We start from the raw sequence: 25,741 nt of genomic DNA on the forward strand, positions 1-25,741 counted from the left end.
GCATGACAAAGAGAAATAGTAAAGATATCCTTTCTTAATGAAATTTGTATAAAGATAATTGTGAGGCTTCAATGATAACTGCCTGATTTTCTCAGAGACACGATGATTGTCGGGAGTTCAGTCATTGTGCTGAACATGCTGCCATAATTAAAGTTTCATAATAGTATAGAAATCATATTTTTAAAAGGGCTTGTCATCATTGCAGCTGGGATTCTGCTTTTGAGTAAAAACCAGTTAATGATACAACTATGTAAAGAGGATCATCTACGTTTCGAGATCAAACAAAAGCAGCTAGATGGAGCTTCTCCAAATACGGAGGATTTAACTTGAAATATTCATGAAACTTACTTTGGGGGCCCCTCTAAGAAAGACAGTTGTCTTCCAGAGCAGTGGGGACCATCAGAACTTGTAGTTTTTCCACCTTTTCTTCTTGCAGTTTCATACCATTGGGATTTGAAGTCATATCGAACATCTTTTCCCCCTTCTTAAACTTACGTTTAAGCTTGAACATAGGTATTCTGTCCCAACATAGGGTCTATCCTTGAGAAAGTTCCATACGCATTTGAAAAGAATATGTATTCGCCTGCATTTAGAGGGAATGTTTGATACAAATATATTTAATCCATCCATTCTAATGTTTCATTTAAGGAAACTATTTCCCTATTGACTTTTTGTCTGGATGACCTATTCATCAATGTAAGTGGGGTGTTCAAGTCCCCTACTATTATTGTGTTACAGTTAATTTCTCTCTTTAGGGCTATTAATTACCTTTTTTGTATGTTTCGGTGTCCCTGTGTGAGATGCATATATATTAATTACTGTTATGTCTTCTTGATGAATTGTCCTCTTTATCATTTAATGCTGATGTATATAAAAGGCTTATTACTTTTTTTGGCTTGAAGTCTATGAGTATGACTGCACCTACTTTCTTTGGGCTTCCATTTCCTTGGAGTATCATCTTCCATCCCTTCATTTTTACCCTGTTTATCTTTAGAGCTGGTGTGTCTCCTGAGATGCAGCATTTAGCTGCATCTTTTTTTAAAATTCATCCAGCTACTCTGTGTCTTTCGATTGGTGAATTCAATCCATCTATACTTAGGGTTATCCTTGATAGATGAGAACTTAGCACTGCCATTTTATCTTTTCTTATTGCTCCATATATTCACTGTTCCTTTTTCCTTGAGTTTCTCTCTGCCACTTTGGTTTGGTGGCTTTTAATGATGTTTTCTCAGTTTCTTCTTTTTTTATGTGCTGTGTCTCTGCTCTGATTTCTATTTTGTGGTTACCATGGGATTTTTATAAAACGTCTCATAGATAAAATAGTTCTTTTTCTGCTGGTAGCGTTTTATCTTTATTTACCTATATGGGTTCCTTCCTTTCCTCCTTCCCTTTTGTGTTTTTCTTGTCTCAAGTTATCCCTCTTCATGTGAGTTTGTCGGTTTGTTACCAAACTGAAGTAGCTACAGTTATTTTTCTCTCCCCCCTTTAATCTTTATGCTACAATTAGGTGTTTGAAAATCAACTCTGATAAAGAGTTGCAATTTTCTGATTCTGTTTATCACCTTACTCAACATTCTGTGTACTTTTGCCTTTTTGTTTCTGGTAGAAGAGTTCCTTTCAACATTTCTTATAAGACAGGTCTAGGATTGATGAATCCTCCCAGCATTTGTTTGTCTGGGAAAGTATATTTCTCCTCCACATCTGAATGGTAAATTTGCTGGATGGAGTGTTCTTGGGTGACAGTTTTCATCTTTCAGTATTTTAAGAATGTCATTCCACTCCCTCCTGGCCTATAGTTTCTGCTGAGAAATCTGCTGATAGCCTAATAAGGGTTCCTTTGTAGGTTACCATCCTTTTTTTTCCCTGGCTACCTTGAAAATTCTTTGTCATTGTCTTTTGACAATTGTAATGTGCCTTGAAAAAGGCCTTTTGCATTGAAGTAATTGGATATTCTCTTAGCTTCATGAACTTGTATATCGAGTTTCTTCCCTAAGTTTGGGAAGTTCTCAGCTATTTTTTTTTTTAATTTTTAAAATGTATTTTTATTGAAGTACAGTCAATTACAGTATCTATCTCTGGTGTACAGCACAATACCCCAGTCATGCAAATACATACATATATTCGTTTTCATATTTTTAGCTATTATTTCTTTAAATAAACTCTCTGCTCCCTTCTCTCTTCTCCTTCTGGAATACCCATTACGCTGATGTTGCCTTCCCTAAAAGAGTCAGATAGCTCTTGTAGAATTTCTTCATTTTTAAATATATTATTTCCCTTTCCTCTTCTGCTTACATCATTTCAAGACTTCAATCTTTGAGCTCACTAATTCTCTCTTCCAGATGGTCTGCTCTATTTCCAGTGCATTCCCTATCAAAAGCCCAAGGACATTTTTCACACAAATAGAACAGAAAATTACAAAATGTATATGGAACCACAAAAAGACCCTGAATAGCCAAAGCAGTCCTGGAAAAAAAAAAAAAAAAAAGAACAAAGCTGGAGGTATTACACTCCCTGATTTCAAACTATCTTACAAAGCCGTGATAATCAAAACCATGCCATGATTTTCTGCCAATATCATGGCAGAAAACCAGATACATAGATCAATGGAACATAATAAAGAGCCCAGAAATAAACCCAACCACATATGAACAATTAATTTATGACAAATGAGGAAAAAACTTACAATGAAGAAAGGATAATTTCTTCAATAAATGATATTGGGAAAACTGGACAGCCAGAGTTAAAAAAAAAAAAAAAAAAAGTAAGTAGACCACTCTCTCACACACAAAAATCAACTCAAAATGGGTTAAAGACTCGAGTATAAGACATGAACCCATAAAACTCCTAAAAGAAAACAGAAGCAGTACCCTCTTTGACATCGGTCTTAGCAAATTCCTTCTAGAAAAGCTTCTGTACAGCAAAGGAAACCATCAATAAAATGAAAAGAAAACCTACCAAATGGGGGAAGATATTTGCAAATCATGTATCTGATAAGGGGTTAATATCCAAAAGATACAAAGTACTCATACAACTCAACCAGAACAACAAAAATCTGATTTTAAAATGGGTAGAGGAGCTAAATAGATATTTTCCCAAAGAAGACATGGATGGCCAAGAGGCACATGAGATGTTCAACATCACTAATTAAGGAAATGCAAATCAAAACCACAAGGAGATACCACCTGACTGTTAGAATGGCTATTATCAAAAAGGCAAGAAATAAGTGTCGGTGAGGATGTGGATAAAAAAGAACCCTCACACAGTGCTGGTGGGACTACCAGCAGTGCACAAGGACCCCTTTGTAATATGGTGTGGCCACTATGGAAAACAGCATGGAGACTCATCAACAAATTAGTAATAGAACCACCATATGACTCAGCTGTCCCACTTGTGTGCATTTATCTCAAGAATTTGAAAACACTAATTTGAAAAGACATACATGCCTCTATGTTCACTGCAACATTGTTTGCAATGGCCGAGATATGAAAACAACCTAAGTGCTTTTCAAACTACACCATGAAGAGATTGAAAATGCAAGTCACAAAGCAGAAGATATTTGCAATATATTACCTGAAAAAAATGACTTGTATCCCACAATAGATATTTTTTAAAATGAGACAAATACAAACAACCTAATTTTAAAAAGGGCAAAATATTAAAACAGACTCTTTTCAAAACAAGGAATACCCAAATGGCCAATAAACACAACCGCTAGAGTGGCTAAAACACAATTCTAAATGCTGGAGAGAATGTGGAGCAAGGGGAACTCTGATACACTGCTGGTGGGAATGTAGATTGATAAAGCCACCTTAGAAAACCATTTGGCATTATCTACTGAGGAAAATGCCCTAGTTTCTGTAGCAGAAGGATGGGTGACTTGGATTTGCCATCCAAACAAGACGGCACACAACGGCAGAGAGGCATTCCCGAAGTGAAGTAACGTGTGGTCGTCCACCAAGGCCTGGCTACCGCCAAATGGCAGATTCTTGCTCTGCTCAGAACAAGGTGCCAGGGTACATGGAGCAGCTCAGGGTCTTGGCCAAAGGGACCAGGATGCAGTAAGAATCAAGGTGGACCATCATGGTAGGAGACATTTTCAGCCCAGAAGGCCTCTGAGCTGTTAACCTATGGGCCCCAGGACGTCATGCTCCAGCATTTGGGTTGAATGGGCGGCATCGTTGGGAAGAGACAGAGGCATTGCCAACCCAAGGGCCCTTCACCCACTGCGCACTGCAGCCCCACACGTGCCGCTTGGTCCTGGGAACGCATACGTTACACCTGTTCCTTGTCAAGACCAAGGGCGTCTTAAATAGCTTACAGTTTCCATCACGACCACGGTGCTGGGAAGTGGTAAAGGTGGAAACAGCAGGGGCTATGGGGAGAGAGGCTCTGAGTACAGCATATAAATTAAGAAAAAGGTGAGGTGGCTGGGCCATCTGGTCCACCAGAGACATTTGAGAAGATGCTCCCACCATTTGAGTTTTCTTAAGAAAAATTTTAAAACTAGGAATAAAATAACACTTTCTCAACATGATCATTATACAGCATTCATCAGCAAATGTTTCTTTGTGTGCCAACAAGGGATACGGTGGAAAACAAAACTGAAAGGCCCTGCCCTCAGAAAGGAGACAGAAAATAAACGAGTGTGGTGGTCTTAGAACATGGCCCCACATTCTCCGGCACTCCTTCCAGGGAGAGGTGGGCAGGTCTGTCACAGCTGCAGTCAACGGAGAATGGCAGGAGTGACCTCCAAGACTAGCTCATAAAAGGCCATGTCTGAGAGGGGAGGGTGTGGCTCAGTGGTAGAGTGCTTAGCATGCACAAAGTCCTGGGTTCAAGCCCCGTTTCTTTCATTTAAAAAAATAAAAACTAAGTGAATAAATAAACCTAATTACCCGCCCCCGCAAAAAAAAAAAAAAAAAAAAAAAAGTTAAAAAAAAAAAAAAAAAAGCCAGGTCCCTTGGGACGCTTGTTCTCCTGAAATTCCTCTCTAGGATGTAGCTGTAAATGCTCTCAGAAGCGCAAACCTGGTAGAAAGGCCACTTGGTGGCGCTGTGCTCTGTCCTTCCTGTACCTCGATCTGTTTCCTTCTTCAGGTCCAGGACATTTTCAGCCAGGCTTTTCCTGGCTGTGTCAGTCTTGCTGCCAGTCTCCAGTTTGTTTTCCGGGAGAAGTGCTCCACCTGTAGATGTATTCTTGACGTGTCTAAGGGGGTAGGTGAGCTTTCGTCCTCCTACTCCACCATCTTAATCTCCTATTGTGGACCAGACGGTGGTTGTGGCATCTCCCTGCACAGCCTCTGGCCTGCCACCCCTGTGGGGCCGCTCTGGCAACAGCCTGGAGGAATCTTGTTCTCAGGTGGGAAGACAAATCTCTGTAGGACTCCCATTCTCCACCCCCATAATAAGCCGAGGTCCCTGGGGTACAGCCCAGGTGCACTAGAACCCCAGCCCTGCCCTCTGCGTGGAGTGCCCTGGTCCAGAACTTCCCCTTTGGTGTCCACCTTCAAATCACACCTCTTCCAAGATGCCTTCTGTGACCAGCTCCCCCACCACCAAATGAGGTATCCCAGCCACCATCCTCTATCCCGGTAACCCTCTTCATCTCATCAGTATCTGTTGTTAGATTATAAATGTGCTTCTGTGTTTATGGACCATCCCCCCGACTAGAAGGAAGTACCAAGAGGGCAAGCATTCTGTCTACACACTGCTGGATGTCTAGTTCCTAGAACCGTGATGGCATTTAAAAGGAACCCCAGAAAAGCTTGTTACTGAGTGAGTAAGAATAAAGAGGGTGAATGATATCAAAAGGAAAACTCGACCCCCTTTTCCCCTTGAACAAGGCACTGTTTACTTGCCCTCTGCTCTTGCAATGGTCAAACCACTCTAGTTAATCCATAATCAGCAAGCAGCATGGTATAAGGAGTCTGGGTCTTACGAGGAAAAAGAGACAGGCTCCCTCAGATGGTAGAGAAGTTTGTTCAGGAAGGCAGGCAAGTTCACGTCGAGCTTGACTAGACCCCACAGCGCACCTCTGGTCCGTGCATTCACTCCGCTTCTCCTGGATCCCACGAGGACTGTGTGTGAGGCTGAGGAACCTCAAGGCCCAGCACGCCCAGCAGGACAGCGACATAATTATGTGGCACTGTCTCTATGCTGACTTAAGGACTTGGTCTGCGTCTGATTTTACACAGAGGGGAGAGAAGGGAGATGCGAGCTTACTCTCCAAGGGCTTCTGCGCCAAGATGGAGAGGAAACACCACACACCAATCTCCAAGGACACAGAGGGGGCGCGAATGGCGCAGAGGGTGCTGAGGAGAGTGCTCGACCCGCCAGAGAGAGAGAAGGAAGGAAGAAGGGGAGGAGGCAGAAGCACAGCCCGTTAAGGTGCCAGTCCCAGAACATCCCAGAGACTGAGCCGGCTGCCCGCACCTACTGGGGAGGGAGCGAGGGAAGGTGCACAAAGCCCCTGCCGCTGGGAAAGGGAAGAATTCACGTTCGTGAACATGACTGCCCTTTATAAGTAACGACAAATAACTGCTGAGGGTGCATTTCCTGCCCCAGGAAGCCAAGCCCACGCGGGGGCTGTCACGGGAGACATCAGAGCCGGCCTCTGGGGACACAGGCCGAGTGCACCGGGAGGGTTTCTGTGACTGAATCAGGTGTCTTTAAACCCCCATGCCTAGTCAAATGCTCCTACTGGTTTGTGTTATTCACTCCTTCTGGGAAAGGGCTGGGTCAGGTCTGTGAGTCCTTGGGGTCCAATACACTGTAAGAGGTTCTGTGCCCTTGGGGAGGAGACCCACGTGATGGGTGAGGCCCACTCTCCTCCTGACAACAGGGGACACTTGGAAAGAACAGCCTGCAAAACACCCTCAGTTACTTATTGTGGATATGCTTCCCTTAGAAAACACCCAACACACAGGAGGAAACCAAGACACTGCAACTAAATTCAGAAGTTTTATTCTGTAAAGCACATATGCACATATTTCAAACACAGAAAACTAATCTGGGGGTGAGTGCCGTGACAGACCTGCTCCCGACCGTCATGCAGCGCTAAGTGAGATGGACCCTCCGGCCCTCGTGACCCCGCAGCGCCCGCAGGAGGGCTGGAAACCCAGGATGCCGAATCCCTACACACTGCCCAAGAAAATGCAACAGAAACGGCAGGTTCCTAATGACGAGAAAAACTTACAAATAGAATCAAAACTGATTCAAGTCATACAGTGAAAGGACGAAAGGAAAAAGGAAAGAGATCAATATGATCTGAAACAACCATTGGAATAGTTAAGTTGCTGACCTTTACTGGACGCCAGTCCAAGATGCCTGAGGACGAGCCGGTGCTCCTGCGCGGGTCGCCCCCGAGTGGCAGACAGGCCCTGTCTGTGACGCTCTTGTAAACCGGAGGCCCCCCGGCAGAGACAGCGGAGGACCAGGCCTGCCGGTACGTGCCCAGGTAGGAACAGGCTCCCTGAACGTCTGCGCTCCAGCAGAAGTCTCCTCAGTTACTAGACTCTTCACCCAAGCCCCACGGCCTCCACTCCTGCCCAGCCTTCCTCCGCACACCTACGGACTCGGGGTTTCCATGAGACCTTTGAGAGTTACCTGCTAGGGAGAATGCTGGATTTCAGTGTGTGTCCTGGCCTCATGACAAGTCATACTGTCCAGGTATTTTTGGCACCTTCTTTCCTCATGCCTAACAGTGTCCCTCCTCCCCTGGCTACACATTTCCATCCCTGTAATTAAAACAAGGATGATTAACGTTAGCAACAAGTTGGGTTGAAGAAACCAGTGAAACTGACTTTTTTCACCTGTCTTCCTTTTCTATTACTCTATCAGTTATAAATCTATTCCTGTAACTCTACTTCATTGGATTTTATTAATTCAGTAGCAGCTTAATCTAAAATCTGTTGCTGGTCTTAGTGATACTGATGTTTCTCAAGGCCAAGCCAAACAGCTCTTTCTCAATCTTATCTCAAAAGTGTCTCAGCGTCGCTAAAGAGAAAACAGGTTAGCCATGCATCATGTAAGCAACTCCTATCATAAAAAAACTGGATAGACAAGTATGATTACTGTGCTTGAAATGTACTAAAAGGAAAAAAAGGAATATTAACATATCAAGTTACTATGATGATTATTTTAATAATCTTCAGGAAAAGCCCTCAATTATTTTCCATTCAAGAATGCCTGGGAGAAGATGTTCTAGGCCAGTATATTTTAGACTGCAGGACTGGTTCTAATTTATAACAGACCACAGACCTGGAGTTAAGGGGAAGAAGTGCTGACAGTCATGCTCAAGATTTTAATTGCCCTTCAGCCATAACACTGCTTGGGAGAACACAGAAATTGTTAATGATGGTGAGTTGTTAAGGCAAAAAGCTATTAAAGAAAAATGGTTAAGAATACAAGTAACAAGAAAGGACTGGAAAAAATGCACAATTGTTTTAAAATGAAGATGGCTTGGAAGGAAAAAGGGATAAAGGAATTAGATCATCAACATGTTCTAAGAAAGAAACGCTTTTGGTGTTCCTGATAAATGGCAAATCAGAATTGCTTTCCTTCCGATTTCACAGGCATCACTTTCTTAATGTTACACTGATCTACTAGTTGCCATTTTCTTCTAAGAATATGACAACTGCATAAAAATGAATGCCACAAAAAAAAAAAAAACAGGAAAGAAAATCCACTCCCTCTTCAAAGAAAACAAGAAACCCTTCCACAAAGATTAGACCAAATCATCTTTCTTGCTTCCCATGCTGCCACCTGAAAACAGAGCAGCTAATTTTCACTCTACTCTAGAGCCATCTGTTAATTCATTTTTAAGCCCTTTTGGGTGAGGAATCTGTTTTAACTTTTATCATGGAGGGAAGGGAAAACAAAGAAGAAAAAGAAAGCAGAACATTATGTGCCAACTCAACTCAAACAAGACCAAGTTCCTCACTGTCCATGTAGAAAATGAAACTTAGATCTTTACCATGTAGGTGACTTTTAAATATATAACTTTTTACTCAAGATAAAAGCACAAGTCTGTCCTAACTAGAGTAGTAGTAAAATGTGACTATTTTTTCTTCAAAGGAAAACAAAAACCAACTTAGGAAGATAGGTATGTTTCCTTGCAAGCAAAATGGAGAAAAGGGCATTGTTGTTGTTACTATGATTATTAAGCCACAGACACACAAAATCCACAAAATGGATTGGTGGCTTCGGAAATGCAGTATCATATCAAAGGTGCAGACTGTTCCGAACATCTGTACGTGTCGGGCTAAAACAAGAACCTAAGCAAACCTCAACCCCACCGGCAATGAAACACCCCTGGGACCTGGGCAAAGACAGCACAGCCCGCTCCGACAGCAAGACCACAAATCCTCCCAGGTGCTACCGGACTCATCCGGCCAAGTCCACAGGTGAGGCTGCGGGTTCCGGCTGCACCCAGTGCAAAGCACGTGCATCAATGGACCAATTTCTGAATAGATTTTTATAAATATATACAAATCAGTTACAGGCACTTGAAATGTCTTTGGCTGGAATAACCCAACGTTGCAAGATAATGTATTCACAGAGTGTCCAGGCCCAGGCTGGGTTCAGCAGGCAATGATTATGGTTCTCTCGGTCTCAGGAAACGGCAGTCGTGGGATTTAGGCATCAGCCAAAGCCACCTGGAGGAGAGCCAGAGGCAACCCAGTCACGCAGCAAAGCCCAGGGAACCGGCCCCACCCGCTCTCTTACTGGGCTCTGCTCCCCACCCAGCCTCTGCCCAGGGAGCCTCACCACCTGCATGTAGCAGGCAGGGGTATCATTACATCCCTAAGAAAGGAAAACTCATCCAGGAGGGGACAAACAGAAATCTAAAGTCTCCTGCAAGCAGCAGCCGATCTAGTGGAACCACCATGCTGAGATATGAAGTTTGATCGGCATTCTGTGAGCTGACCTCTCGAGGTGACAAGAGGGGGAGGAGAGGGGCCCTCCAGGTCAGCTGCTCTCTGGTGGGGATCTGAGAGCACTCCCCACAGTCGGCACCCTTCCCAGCTAAGGCTTGGGTGTATGAAAATGCAACACCATAATTGAGGCTGAGGGGAGACTACTGAGAAAAAGACAAGGACTAATCTCACTGGAGGAAAGGTGCCACCCGCAACAAAGGGGACACGACTAGGGGGGCTTTGACTAGGTGGGGCTTTCCGTAGGCAGAGGTCCCGGGGGAATGCTGGGCCAGACCCCGCCCACTGCTCACCTTCTCAGGACAAAATTCCGGATTGCTCTGACGCAGTTTGCTGGGTCTGCCTTTGATAACCGCATAGCAAAACATTGTTATCACCATCACGAAGAGGAAGTAACTGGTGTGCATGAGGTGCAAGTTTATTAATGAACGGTCATCCTAAACAGAGAATAAACCAGAAACATCTGCACTGAGTTACTGAGAGATTTTAATGCTGGGTTGCTGGAAACCAGGTTCACACATTCCAGACTTGCTTCAGCCGTAATTCTCACACTGGAACAGGAGGTTCTCCTTCTGTCTCCTAAACTATTCAAGCTGGATCTCATTAAGTGAAGGCACAGTGTTCCCCACACCACCCACCTTCCTAAAGCGGTTGGTCCTCTGCCCTGGCTCCTGTCCCCCCAACACCGCCCAGATCCCCTGGCCCTGAGAAGGCCCCAGGGACCAAGACTTTAACCCCTAATCTTCTCTTAACATCCTCCCCCTCAGCAGCCCTCCGGTTACAAGGCCGAAAGCCAGTGCCTGTGGGCCAAGCTCTGTGCTGCTCAACCACTGGGAAGGCCTCAGCTCTTCACTCCCCAGAAGCAACTTCCTTCCTTCAACCTTTTCCCACATTAACAGGCCCCTAGCTGGAAACATGGAGGTCGTCCCTGACTCACGCCTCTCTAATCTCCCACCAAGCCCTGCCAGCTGCTGAGATCCCAGCCAAGCCTGCTCCTTCTCACATCCCTAGGCCTCAGGCCGTGTCCCACTTTATACGCATGTGGGCAGGCCAGTCTTCCTAACACACTGCTTGACAAACTCCCTGCAGCCCCAACGCAGAAAGCGACTGCCTCCTCCGAGGAGAACATCTATATGCTTCAGTGAGGCACAAAGGGCCTTCTGGAACCTGGCCCCTACCCACCAGCCACCATCCAACCTGATCTTCACTGCTCGGTCCTGCAGGCCCCCAGGATACCAACTTCCACAGCTTGATAAAAATGAGACATAAGAAAAGGAAAAAGGACCTGGCAAATAGAAAAGAAATCCACCTAGCATATACTAACAGAAGAAAAGGGCATTTACAAAAACTCAGTGCAGTCTGTTAAAAGTGAGCTCCAGTCTGAGCGGCAAGCTAAGCCAGCAAATCCCACGCTCGTCCAGGGCGCAGCACCTTCCGCCGCTTTCCTCCTTGTGAAGTAAAATCCCATCCAGCCATCAATATCTAGCCAGAGTCATCTCCTATTTACCTCTCCTTTTCTAAATACCGACCTTTACCTCTGCTTTTCTACATACCGAACTGTTCACTGCTCATATTGAAACCAAGCAAATCACCTTCAGGGAGAGCCGTGGGATGAGTAAGCTGAAGCGGCCTCTCGAGCAGCCCCTACGGCTTAGGCACGCAGCAGCGCTCAGGAGACAACTGCTAGTGCACAAAGCAGACAACGAACAGAAGCAGAGTTTTCTTAACCAGATGGGTGGGTGGCGTGTTTTTCAAAGTCTCCACTGTCCACCTGGTCTCCCAACGCAGCTGGACACCTAGCAAGGCAGCGGCTAAGCTAACCTGAGGAGCTAAACAGGGCCTGCTCTAACAGTTCACACACACACACACACACACACACACACGATTTTTCTCACTTACGTCTGGAACGATAACTGTAAGCTTCGGGTTTAGAGCATGATAGACTTTTCCAATGGCCCCCTTGTAACACCAGAAAGGATTGTAGTCTTGCGCATATTTTGTGTTGGCATCTCTGGCAGTTGTGAAGATCTTGTACCAGAGCGTGGCGTTGCTGTAGGTGTCGGGAACACAGTGTGGTGGCTGTCTGCAGGAGGAGAGGGGGCAAGACACGTGCTCAGTGGCCCGAGACATTTACTGCGTCCCCCTCACAGGCACTGGCAGAGCACTGAGCAGAGCCACATGTGTGGAAAGGAGGAACAGGAGATACACATGGTTTTTTGAGATAAACATAATTTTGTTCAGTGATTTTTTTTTTCTTCTCAATTTAATAAACACATATAACAGAATAAGAAATAGGCATCTGACTCTTAGGAGCCTGGGTGTTAGAGTTTTCAGAATTCGACTCACAGTCCTCTCCCATAGGATGCAGCCAGAGAAGGACTTGCTCCTTTTCAGACCATTTTCTCAGATTATCTGAACTCCTGGTCACAACTGGAAGTTTAACATACAAACTTCTCCATTGCACACTACAACCAACAGTAAATCATGTTTAACTTACCTGATCTCATCCTAGATAAATCCCAGGATAATTATTTTAAAAGGATTCCCACAGAACTCTTTTAAATAGGCTATATCTTGTGTATTTCATGTATTTACAGATCAGCATCTCCTTTACAGAGAAGGGAGAGGCAAGAAAAGCCACAAGCTAATCAATAACACCGACAGCTGCTCAAAAGCTAGGAAGCAGAAGTTTCAGAAACAGTAACTGTTTCATGGCAAATAAGGTTCAAATTCGGCGGCCTCAAACATGCAATAACCACCGTGTATTTTTAAGACCAGTCAACACACTAACCCTCTGATATTTATATGCAGAGTTCTCCCTTTAGAATATCCGAGAGACAGGTCCCAGGAATGACAACTCTACAAAGTAACACAACACAGGCCACCCTGAGAATCTGCTCCAAAGCATCCGAGTGCTACTCATGGTAAATGGAGCTGCTCACACGCACCCACCAGGTTCAGGAAGCCACTTACACGGTGACGGGGAAGACCCCTGGGTTGGCTGTGAGGGTCATGCAGGCTGAGAACACCACCTGCTCACAGTGCCCGTGAAGGGCACAGTCGTCCGAGCTCCAAGCTGAAGGCAGGGTAAAAGTAACGTTCATCTCCTCGTGGGCTTCCCTGCCTGTGAAAGAGAAATCAGTCTGGGGGTAAATGAAACGAGAGTTCATATGTGTATTATTCTCTGGGATCTGAATGAGTCCTGAAATCAAACCCATCCAAGAATCAACCAACAATCAGCCCAACGAAGTAAGACACCTGCCTCTGTGGGATTCCAGGAACAGCAGCAGTTCCGAGCCGGACTTTGAGGCCTGCTCATCTGGCAGAGCCACAACATGGCAAACGGAGAGGGGCCGCTTTCAGCCAAAGCCGGGACATGCCAAGCAAGGGTCCAGCCATGCCTGAGATGGAAGGCTGCGGGCTGGGTAAGTCATCACCCTCGTCTTAGCATCTGTACAGAACTCTTACCATTTTCAAACTGCTTTTATATGTATTACTTCACTTGAAATGTACCACTATCCCATGAACATAACCAAAGAAGTATTACTGTTACCCTCTTACAGACGAGCAGACAGAGGATCAAAGGGTCAAACAGACTTAAGAAAGGTCATGGGACTACTGAGTGATGAGGCTTAAGTGACCACCAAGATATTCTAACACCACAGCAGAAGGTCCACTCACTACATGAAAAACCCAGATGTCGCCCTTCCTTCTTACACGGGAATATTTCATCTGAAACAGCCAATATGAGGCTGACAGGCACACCCAGGTTCCTTTAAGGACTTTAAAAGGCTCTTGGTGACCAAAGAACCAAAGATCATTCTTCCAAGGCCCAGGCCTCTGGCATAAAGCCTTTCCTGATTATTCCAGTTTCCACTACTTTCTCAGTCTTCTCCTGAATCATTTAGTCTGTCATGGGTTATTTACTAGTCAAAAGGCAGTGCTCAATGTCAAATAGGTGTTTATTTTTAATATAATTTAACAAGTATTTATATAGCATTTCCTTTGTGCCAGGAACCACTGTTAAGTGCTCCATAAATACTAACTTACATTATGCTTGTCTCTCATAATCTCAAAATTCCAAAGGCAAGAGACCAGATCTGTCTTTTTCTAGTTCTCAATACTTAGCCCAGTGCTGAACTAATGGTGGGAATTCAAAAAATTTTAAGACCAATAGCAATATTTGTTGTATGTATTAAAAATTCCAACATGATAAACCAGAATAAAAATTCTGTGTTTTTAAATATTAAGACCATAAATAGGCCTTATAGTTTCTTCCCAGTCTCCCACTCTTACAGGCTTTTATCAAGAGCCTACTGCATACCAAGCACTTTATTAAGATGTAACAGAAATAGTTCCTACTTGACTTCATTTAGTTCAAACTCAACAAAAGGGAAGACACGTGCAAAAAATAAAAAATAGTCTGATGAGTAGAAACATTTACTCTAATATTCCATCTTGTAGCAGCTGTTGCCTGAGAAAGTCTGAAAGGAAACTGGCTAACACTCACATACCTGAGAGTCCAATCTGATGTCCTAAGATAGTCGAGTACAGATGGGTGACATTTCGAGAGTACCCTCCGAAGGGTTTGAGTGGGTCCAGGGTCAGGGTGATTGCAACTGAGATGTTAACCGGGCCTGAGTCGTCCAGGGACTGAGGGGACTGGGTGGATGTTCTGGCCTGGCCGCTGGTCATTGTGCTCTCCGGAGTTGTGGTGTCATTGGTGAGATGCTTTAATGTTTCATTCTCTGATACACACAAGTCCAAATCATTAAACCGCAGCAGAAAAGTATTCCAATCCTTCGGTAAAACAAAAGAGAGAAACAAGTGTGAGCCGTCCGAAAGTGCCGCCACTGAGACGACATATCATGAATCTCCGTGGGCATCACATGACAGGGAAACTACACCTCTGAGTCAATCATTTAAAATAACAATGATACTAAATAAATAAAGTAACGATGACACTACAGCCGTCAGCCTCTTGCACTGGCATAACAGTGTGGTTTTCCAAGCCACTCTCACATTCATAGCTAATGCTGAACTCTTCACTGGCATGAGATATTAAATAAACTGTAAGATTAAACCAACTTACTCATGAAAATACGTTAAAAAAAAGTGTGTTATACTTATAGAAAATGATCTAGCCTCAGATTAAATTTGAAAGCTTGAACAAAAGTAGTGAAACATTAAAAGCATTAATCCAAACTCATTTAGCAGTTACAATTAGTTAATTTTTTTAAATTAAGGCTGTCGTAAAATAATTTCTCAAAGGGTCAGTTTTATACACCTTGCTTTCTCTCTGGAGAATGTGAAACTGCAGTAAATACCAGCACTCATGTGGTACTTTTTCCCTCTCGTCATGGATTTTGGATGCCACTTTAGAACAGGAACTATTTCAAAAGGGAGACAAAGAGATGTTTTCAGGCTGCTCTTAATATCTATATCGATGGTTTAAATCATAAGCAGTTTTAAACTGATACCAACATAGTGAAATACCCACCAGGGTCTGTTTTAATTTTAGCAGAAACCCAAAGATGAGCTCAGGCTAAAATAGCAACAACGTATCAACCTAGGCCATTACATACAGCTGCTTTCTCCCAAGCAACAGTATCTACAAAAAGTTGCCAGATGTGAAGACAGACCCAAGTTACACTTTTAATATCTCTAACATTGATTAAAAAATGCCGTCTGAGCATCCCCAAGCAGTCAAGTCTAACTTTATAACCTTAATTTATATTTATTTGGTATTTATTAAGATGACAACCAGGTGTATCAAATTATACTCTCCCTAACACCTAAAAACTCAGACCATTCACGAACATTAGGGCTGAAAGTAAACATTCTAGTCTCACCCCTTCATATTCCACACATGAGGAAATGGAGATGCAGAGCGAATTAAGGACTCTCCAATTTCAGCTGAGGTGAAGGCAAACTTAGAATTAAGTTTTCTGATTCACAGACCCAAACTTTTCCCATATACCTAGGATCCTCGTTTGAAAACACTAAATTAATCATAATCAAAGCTCTGCAGCAGCCTGCAGCTCTGCTCTCCTGCACAGCTCGAGTCCACTTTTAACAGTTGGCCAAAGCCAATGTTTTGATTATTAAGGGCTAAATATTCAGGCTACATCTTAACCATTGGCCTTGGCCAAGTGTTCATTGTAGACTTGAGCTCTGCAGGAAAGCAATATCAGAATGCTGCAGAATTTTGGTTGTGACTACAATTTCATTTCCAGCCCTAATGCAGGTACAGCCTGTTTGCACAATCTTTAAAGATTCAGGCAGGGTCAGAAAAGAAGGAGAATGAAGCCAGCCTGTCGGTTTCTTGGTAAGAAACTCTTTGGAAGGGTTTCATGGGAGAAATAACTAAAACTTGTTACTTTGTGTTAGAAAGTTCATGTGGGAAGGGGGTCCCTCTTGCCAGAATCACCTATGATCTAGAATGCCACAAGGCACAAGAGAAAGCCACAAGCCCCATTACACTGAGCAGAACTCTCTTCTCCATCACAAGGGACACACAACGCAACAATAATGCAATCCCTACCCCTACCCTCATTCCCACTCGCACCAACAAGCACACCCAAGAAGAAAAAGTATAAAAGAAGGTACTCAAGGAATCTACTAAGGCGGGAATGAATCTGTCCTAAAAGAAACTTAACCACTAGTAAATTCACCATACCATTAATTCAGCATAATTTCTAACACATAAAATAAACTTATTCATAGGTATTCATTCACCTCTGTTAAACAAGATTATTAACTTTGTATTGTTTTCCGATATGCAAAAACACATATCTTTTAAAGTCTTTTTTAAAGGGGAGGGAGGGTATAGCTTAAGTGGTAAAACACATACTCAGCATGCAAGAGGCCCTGGGTTCAATCCCCGGTACCTTCATTAAAAACAAATAAATAAACCTAATTAACTCCAACTCCCCCGCCCCCGCAAAAATAATCTAAAGTCTTTATTATAACTTTGTACATAACTGAAGTTTTCCTTGATAAGAAAAAGACAAATACATTTGGAGATAAGATCTTGCTTTCTAATTTCTTTAGAACCCTTTCTTATCCAAGGAAAAATCTATCAGTATGGCTGATCAAACTCCATGATGATGTGTGGCTTTAAAGTAACAAATGTTTACAGGTTTAAAAAATTATAATTAGCTAATTTAGTATGAATAGCAAAGAAGTTAGTTCTCAATCTTCTTGACACAAACATTTTACAAATACACTTCCCAAAATACATTCCATTGCTGAAACAGTCTAACTGAAACTGATAGCATTATTTAAATCAGTAACTATCTGACTAGGTTATTTCCTAACAAGTCAGTCACAGCAAGATGGAAGACAAATAATTCTGAAAAAAATACTACTCTGTCACCGGGATAAAAGTCTCCAAAGAAAGGCGTGTGGAGGGCCAAAAGATGTTTTCCCACTCTGTAAACTCCTGAGTCTGAGTTTGAGGAGGCTGGAGAGGAGCACTTAGGATATACTATACCTCTGCCATTTCTGGTGACTTGATCTCCTTGATTTTGAAGAAATAGCCCAAGGTCAGGAAAGCTATTGCCATGGCGCTCACACTGATCATGAAGACCACCAGGGGAGGCCGGCTGCTGATGTACAGCTTCAGGTTCTCCAGGGGGTTGATGCTGAACATTATTCTGACCAGCTCCACCTGAAAGGGATTAATCAGAAGACTCACAGACTGGCTTGCCAAAAGAAAAGCTGACTCTCTTTAATGATATTGGAGGATGACAAGGTCATTCATTATTGAACCTGAGAACTGTTTGACCATAAAACCGTTTAAAAGACTAGAAGGAAAAAACACTAAATGTTAACTGTCATTATTTCCGAGTGGTAAGATCCTGAAAAATAGACATTCTTTCCTTTTGAATTTTCTAATTATTCTTCAATGAATATTTGTTACTTCCCTATTACTTAAGAAAATGTTTAAGTAGGTCAGCAATATGACACAAATACATGTACAAAAATAGAAAATGCTCTCATTTTCTACCACCAAAGAGCTGAATTCTATTTCTTCAACATTCTGTCCTGTTCACCACCATACTCATGCCCATCCCAGCACCTGGCAGAGAGGACACTCAGTACCTACTGAATTTTACCACCCCCCGGCTTACAGCCCTCCTTAGGCTTCCTATTGGACCTGGGGTGAGACTCTTATCAAGGCCCGCCAAGCTCAATGACTACATCTCTACCAACATCCCCTCCTCACTCACTGGGCTCTGGCCACAATGGTCTTGTTATTTTTCAGGATTAGCTTGTCAGTTCCTGCAAGGAAGTCAGCTGGGACACCGACAGCGATTACACTGAACCCACAGATCAGTCTGGGGTGTACGGCCATCTTAAAATTACTGTCTTCCAGTCCATGAACCTGGGATGCCTTTCCATTTATTTATGTTTTTTTAAATTTATTTCAAGAAATATTTTGTAGTTTTCAAAGTGTATGTTTGCACTTCTTTTGCTAAATTTATTTCTAAATATTTTATTCTTCTTGGAATTTATGAACATGTCTGACCTGAAGGCTTTTACCTCTGCTTGAACTGCTTTTCCCCCCCAAGTTTCCACATGCTTGCTCTTCTTAAAATACAGGTCTCTGCTCAGTAGTCAGCTCCTCAGAGAGGCCTCCCCTGACCACCCTCAGCCCCTGGTCTCCCAGCACCCTGCTTTACTTCCTTCACAGTTTGGTTCCAGTCAAGAGTACAGTTAAATTTCTGTTTGTTTACAGTCTATCACCCCCTCATTTGTGAGCTCCATGAGAGCAGAGATACTGCCAGTCTTGTTCACTGCTACAGCCCCAGCCCCTGGCCCCTAGACCAGTACCTGGCACATAATGAGCTCTTACATATATAGTCAGACAATAACACTAAAAAAAAAAAAAGCAATTAAAAAAAAAAACTGATGCCAGCTTTTAAATTTCAGAGAGAAAAAGATGCATCAACAGCCCCTAAGAACAAATAAACCACCACTTGCAATAAGCCAGGCTGTGAACTCGCCTGTTTTCACAAGAGTCTTCGACTCAGCACTCTGTTCCTGAGGTCCATCTTGGGTGACCCAGGCCATCAGATTTAACTGCTCTACAGGCTGCCACTGTATCACAGCTACCTCAGGCTGAGGAGCCTCACTGGGTTCCTCCCACCGCTTCATTCACAAAGGGCACCACAGCTGGCACGAGAGTGGTTCTGACACAACGCAGCCACCGAGTAGTCACCATCTGCAACTTGACTTTGTAATGTCAGATCGCTCTCCAAGGAAGTCGTGCCAGTTTACACTACCCGCTGCAAGGAAAGAGCTCGCTCCGTCTCCCAAATTTCATGCCAACACTTGCTACTCTACAATAATCTTGTTGATCTGGACCAATAAGAGCGGTGTGAAACTGTATCTCATCATTATCTTAAATTACATCTCCCTGAAACAGACCATCGCTTCACTTCTTTATCAGCCATTTAGGTTATTCCTAGGTGAATCTTTGGCCATGTACCAGTAGGATGCTTGTCTGTCTTATTAGTGTTTAAAAGTTCTTTTGATATTCTAAACACTGAGCCTTTTCTAATCTTTTTAAAGTTATATATATCTACTCCAAGTCTGTGGATTTTCTTTAATATGGCATCTTTTTTTATGGTACCTTTTGCTATACAAAAGATTCTTACTTTTTTTAAACAGTTTTACTAATATACAATTCACATACCATACAATTCACCCATTTAAAGCATGCAATTCAATCCACAGAATTGGACAACCATCACACTATAATCAATTTTCAAACTTTTTCATCATCTCCTAAGAAACTCCAAACCCTTTAGCAGTAATCATTTATTTGGGTCCACCTTTCTTTTTCAGTAATTTTTTAAAATTTTCTCTTGTGCATCTTATTGGATAGAGTCAAAGACATGCCAATTTATGCAATTATAATTGATAGTATCTTCTTAAAATGACATTTCCATTGTTACTAGTTCATACAACAGCAACAGACTTTTGTATATTGATCTTAATTCCAGATACTTTGCTGAAATCTTTTAAATTATAATTAGCTTGTTTGTAGTTTCTCTTGAAAGTCACGTTGCAAGCAATAGTGCTTCTTTACAACCCTTATTTCATTTTTTTTTTTCTTTTTCTTACTACTTTGATTGGAACCTCTGGTGAAATGATGAATAGAAGTGGCAACCGTAGGAATACTAGACTCACTCCTGGCTTTAAAGGAAGTGCTTCTAACACTTCACTATTAAATATAGTATATGTTAAAGGTTTCTCAAAGAAATCCCTCACCAGGTTAAGAAAGTACACTTCTATTTCAAGTTTGCAAAGAGAATTTCAGTATAAACCAGTGTTACATTTTAATGAACGCTTTATCTGCAACCTCAGAACAATTGATTTTTCTCCTTTAATCTGTTAACATGGACTACGTTAACTGATTTTTTTCATGCTGACTCATATTTGCATTCATTGGATTAACAATACAATTATGACTTTAAAAAAACTATATTGCTGACTTACGTTTGCTCAACTTTATTCTGAATTTCCACATCCATTCATAGGTGAGATAAAAAAAGTTATAGGCCATTATTACACTCTCCTTGACTGTATATACTCCTTGACTAGTATAACTAAGTCATTCTAGTATCGTAAGATTAATTGAATAAGTTCATCTGTTTTCTAGAACAATGTGTATAAGACATTTGCTTTTACTTCTGGGAAGCCTGAGAGACCTTGACCTGAAAACCACCTGGACTCCTCACATTTTTGTTTGGTTTTGTATTTTGGTAGGTTGTTTTAGCTATTTACTTATGTTTTAAAAGTAAGACTATGTTTTCTATTTCTACTGGGTCAATTTTGATAAGATAAATTATTCTAGGAAATTGCCCATTTCATATTGGTTTTTAAAATTTCTGGCACAGTATTTTGTGATTTGTTCAATTTTTACTTGTGCCCTGTTCTTTCTCATTACAAATGTTTTTGTGTTTGTCTTCTCCTCTCTCCTTTTAATCAGTCTTATCAGAGCTGTATTACATTCATGTTTTCAAAGAACCAGTATTTGGTTTTATAGATTCTATCTAGATAATTTCTTTCTCAGTAATTTCTACACATTTTTAAAAATTATTCTTCTCCATCTGTTTTCTTTGGGTTAACTCAGTTTGCTTCTTCTAACTTCTTCAGTTGGGATCCTATCTCAGATTTTTTATTCTTCTTTAATGGGAGCATTTCAGAATATAAAATTCCCTCAACACATTCCTTCTTCAGCTGTACTACTTTCCCTCACCACTACCACCAATCTAATCCATCAGCAAATCTTGTCAAGTTTCTTTCCAAAATATACCTCAGGTCTACTCACTCTGCCCCATCTTCTTGTTAAGATGACAGAGACTGATCATTGAATCAGCCCTCCACATGGCTCTACAGCCCTAAGACCTTTACATCCAAGCGCCCACTACATATGCCCACACTTAGATATTCTGCAACATGTTCCAAAACTGAGCTGATCTTCTCTCCTGCCCAATCTGACTCTTCCTCCTGTATTCCCCATCTCAATCTAGAACTCTGAAAACACCCCAGACTACTTCTGCCTTATACCTCATATCCAAGCAACTACTATGTGCTAAAGACTCTACTTCTTTAACATCTCTTACTTCTGGCTCTTCCTTTCCTCACTCCTCTGCTACTCCCCTTAGCTCAGGCCCTCATCATCTTCTTTTGCAACTACTGCTAAGAGTCTCAACTGGATCTTCCTTCTATCAGTCAAGTGATCCACCCTCCCTGTGCTGTCAGAGTGACTTTTCCAAATGTAAATCTAATTATGTTACTGCTGGATTATCTCAGAGCTTCAAATGACCAAGGGATAAAGTCCAAGTGCCTTATAACGGCAACCTACCATAAACTAGGCCTTGTCTACTGCTCCGTGGTTTGACTAATTGCTTGCAATTCCCAGAACATACTAGGCAATATTACAGCTTCAGGCTTTTGAGTCCACTGGTCCTCCTGACCATCATGAACCACATTCCACTATTTCAACTCCCCTCTTTTAAGACTCGGCTCAGGGGTCACCTAATGTATGAAACTTTTCCCACCCCCATCAGCCCCTCGGGGAGAAGTGGCCACTTTCACTCTTATGCACCCACTGTATTCTGCAAATTTCTTACACAGAATGAAATACCCTACCACAGCTGCCTGTGTATACATCTTACCATGCCTCTGAAGCACAGCTACAACATCTTAATGTCTCTTCATTATCAATATCTAGGCACAAAATAGGTGATTTAAAAACGTAAGCTTATTAAATGAATGAATCAAGTGAATCCAGACTTAAAACACAAACTAAAAAATAATCTAGAAAGTGATTACAGCAAGACTGCACAATACAAGGCTAATATACAATAAACAAAAGCCTACTGCTTTCCTATATACCAGGAAGGAACAAGCTGAGTTTGTAATTAAAAATATAGTATCATTTATATTAGCACCCTCCCAAAATAAATACTTAGGTATAAATCCAACAAATACGTATAAGATCTGTATGAGGAAAACTAAAAAACTCTCAAGAACAAAATCAAAGAACTAAATAAATAGAGAGATATTTCACGTTCATAGATAGAAAGATTCAATATGCCAAGATGTCAGTTTCTCCCAACTTGACCCACAGATTAAACACAAACCCAATCAAAATCCCAGCAAGTTATTTCGTGGATATTGACAAACTTATTCTAAAGTTTATATGGAGAGGTAAAAGAACCACAATAGATAATACTGAAGAACAAAGTTGGAGAACTGACTCTATTTGATTCAAGGCTTACTACAAAGATAAAGTAATCAAGGCAGTGTGGTTTTGGCAAAAGAACAAATAGATCAATGAAACATAACAGAGAACCCAGAAATAGATCAACATAAATGTAGTCAGCTGATCTTTGACAAAGCAGCAAAGTCAATACAATGAAGCAAAGACAAGTCTTTCAACAAACAGTGCTGTAACAATAGGACATGCACACATGAAAAACACGAATCTAGACACAGACCTTACACTCGTGACAAAAATAAACTCAAAATGGATCACAGACCTGACTGTAAATGTAAAACTATAAAACTCCTAGAAGAGAAGACTGCAGAAAACCTAGATGACCTTGAATTTGGTGATTTCTTTTTAGATAGGACACCAAAGGCACCATCCATGAAAGAAGGAATTGATAAGCTGGACTTCATTAAAATTAAGAATTTCTGCTCTACAAAAGACACTCTTAAGAGAAAGAGAAGACAAGCGCAGATTGGGAGAAAATATTTGCAAAAGACATCTGATAAAGGACTGTTATCCAAAATATACAAAGAACTATTAAACCTCAACAGTAAGAAAACAACACAATTTAAAAATTAGCCAAAGACCTTAACAGACATTTCAACAAAGAAGATTTTTCAGATGGCAAATAAGCATATGAAAACATGCTCCCAAGATAGGGGTAGAGGGTTAAGAGTACAAGCTACTATGTATAAAATAAATAAGCTACAAAGATGTAATATACAGCACAGGGAATACAGTCATTGTTTTGTAAGAACTTTAAATGAAGTGTAATCTATGAAAGTACTGAATCACTATGTTGTATACTTGAAACAAATACAATATTGTAAATCAACTATATATCAATTGAAAATAAAAACAATTAATAGGATTCAGAAACAAAAATATCAACAGTAAATCAGAGTTCCATTTATTAATAAAGACAACTAAACCTGAATGGTATATAAAATAAGTAGGAACTATTCACCACCTGGAACTACAATTTTGAAACATCTAGAAAAACAGAAAAATCTGAATTAAATTAACTTTCAGAGAAAACTAACAGTCATTAAAACCATGTCACACTAGAATGTAAACATCTGTATATCTCAACCTAAATCCCCACAAATTAGCAAGCAACGTCAACATAAGCCAATTTAATTAGAGAACGTTCTGAGGAGGCCAACTGTATTCACTTAAAAAGCGAAAGCATTTTTGGTTTTTGAATAAAACTATTAAAAGTCCAAATATTTCATAAACTTAAAATTCCTTTCCACTATTCACAAGTATTTTCAAAATATGAAATTAACAAGAGCTAAGCAAATTTATTTCCCCTGAAAAGAACTTACAAGAAAATTTCTGTAATCTTCTCAACAGTAAATGTCACTTTTAATTAAAAAAATCAGTTAAGCTCTATGGGGAGAAGAAAGATGGATATAGAGAAAGCACAGTATCTGACCCCCCTCCCCTATATCCACCCCAGCTCCAATCAGACGTCCACCATGATACAGATGAAATGACCAGGGCTGTGAAGCTGCCTCTCTGGAAAGTACAGGGATTTAAGGTACACAAACACAGCCAAAAGACAACTTCACAAGTGTGTGAGAGCACACGATTACAGCCCATCAACTCAGCACCTAGAGCTCTGAGACTAGTTCAATAACAACACGAAACATCAGGTTGCAACTTAAGTGAGCAAAAGGTGATATTAAGATTATCACTGAGTTACCTCAAGCAACCCACAAGTTAGTAGATCCTAAAAAGGGGAGGGAGAGGCTGTTATAAACCTCCTAGAGACCAACGTGGTCATCATACTAACAGCATTAAAACCTAGCACACTTTACCTCTGTAATTCTGAGAAAACACCCACTGCTGAAAGCTAAGACTTAACTACTAAGATAGTAATCTCAGGAGTGTTTAAACAATAAAAAATGGAAAACTAGATATCCAACAACAGCAGGGAAAAAAAGTGTAATATACCCTCAGTAGGAAAACTATGTAGCCATTAAAAACACAGGATCTAAAATACATAAAATGAGGCTATTTCCCGTTTAAGGATGAGAGCGTGTATACATACACAAGCATCCATATGGGGAAAAAAGAAAATACATATCCTCAAATGTAAACCATGGTGGTTATCTCTAGCTGGTGAGATTACATATGTCTTCCTTGTTTTTCTGTTTTTTTTTTTTTTAAACATTTCCATCATGAATACGTATTTCCTCTGTAATAAATTTCTAACAATAAAATTTATAAATAATCTTCCACTGATCCTGCTGGTCTTGTGGTCAAAATAAAACTTCATTAAATCTTAATTCCAATCATTCTTTTCATTAATAAACAGGGGAAAAAAAGAACTTAAGAGTGATATCTTAAACCCACCTAGAAAAATAAATAAATAGTAAACAGGAGAGTCTTCTAACACATCCTGGTGCTAAAGAAAGCCAAAGCTTAACTTGTGGTGATTTGTACTTAGAGGAATCTCTGAGAAACCAAAAATAAAATGAGAAAGAACATTCTGACCAGACTCCTCCGGACAACTGGGTACTGCATGCTCCTGGGGCAGTGCACAGAGGTCTCCAGACAAGCATGAACTCCTCCATTAGGGCCAAGACTGAGAGGGCACAGGGGAGCCACGAGCCAAAAGGGTGCCCAGGAGGGTGAGGAGCAAGGCAGGGGAGAAGAAGGACAAGGTATCGCCAAATATTGCTGAGACATGACCAAGCACTAAGAGTTAAGAAAAGACAGGCTCTCTGAGCCTTTCTGTGCTTCAGAAAGTACTCACGTGAAGTCAAGCTTGCGCACTCCTAATCCTCCACCTGGTAAGATCATTGGTGACCTCTGAAACTGTACTCTGGCAGGGGAGAAATCTGACGGTAAGGAGGTAATAACAGGGAGGAGGAAAGTGAGGTGACGTAAACACCACTGGTTCAAATGAGAGGGAGGAGAGACAGTGCGGCCAAGAGACATGCGGAAACAACACATCTGTAAGCAGAGAAAGGAGCTAGTAAAAGAGGAAGGCCTCCCAAGGGACC

The 25,741-nt window shown here is 41.5% G+C and overlaps 1 protein-coding gene across 7 annotated transcripts in view; it reads right to left on the bottom strand.

Annotated features, from left to right (window-relative positions):
* Positions 1-6,946: 6,946 nt before the first annotated feature.
* The window catches only part of LOC105082750 (rab5 GDP/GTP exchange factor), a 94,030-nt gene continuing 75,235 nt past the window's right edge, over positions 6,947-25,741 (bottom strand). For all 7 annotated transcript variants that reach the window (XM_074345986.1, XM_074345987.1, XM_074345985.1 and 4 more), the window contains 6 exons: positions 17,430-17,606; positions 14,449-14,734; positions 12,908-13,058; positions 11,834-12,017; positions 10,228-10,371; positions 6,947-9,655 (listed from right to left, as the gene is read on the bottom strand). In XM_074345986.1, coding sequence (XP_074202087.1) covers positions 9,635-9,655; positions 10,228-10,371; positions 11,834-12,017; positions 12,908-13,058; positions 14,449-14,734; positions 17,430-17,606 — 963 coding nt within the window. In that variant the 3' untranslated portion in view covers positions 6,947-9,634. The remainder of the gene's footprint in view (positions 9,656-10,227; positions 10,372-11,833; positions 12,018-12,907; positions 13,059-14,448; positions 14,735-17,429; positions 17,607-25,741) is intronic.

The sequence above is a fragment of the Camelus bactrianus genome, chromosome 18 (assembly GCF_048773025.1).
Source record: "Camelus bactrianus isolate YW-2024 breed Bactrian camel chromosome 18, ASM4877302v1, whole genome shotgun sequence".
NCBI lineage: Eukaryota > Metazoa > Chordata > Mammalia > Artiodactyla > Camelidae > Camelus > Camelus bactrianus.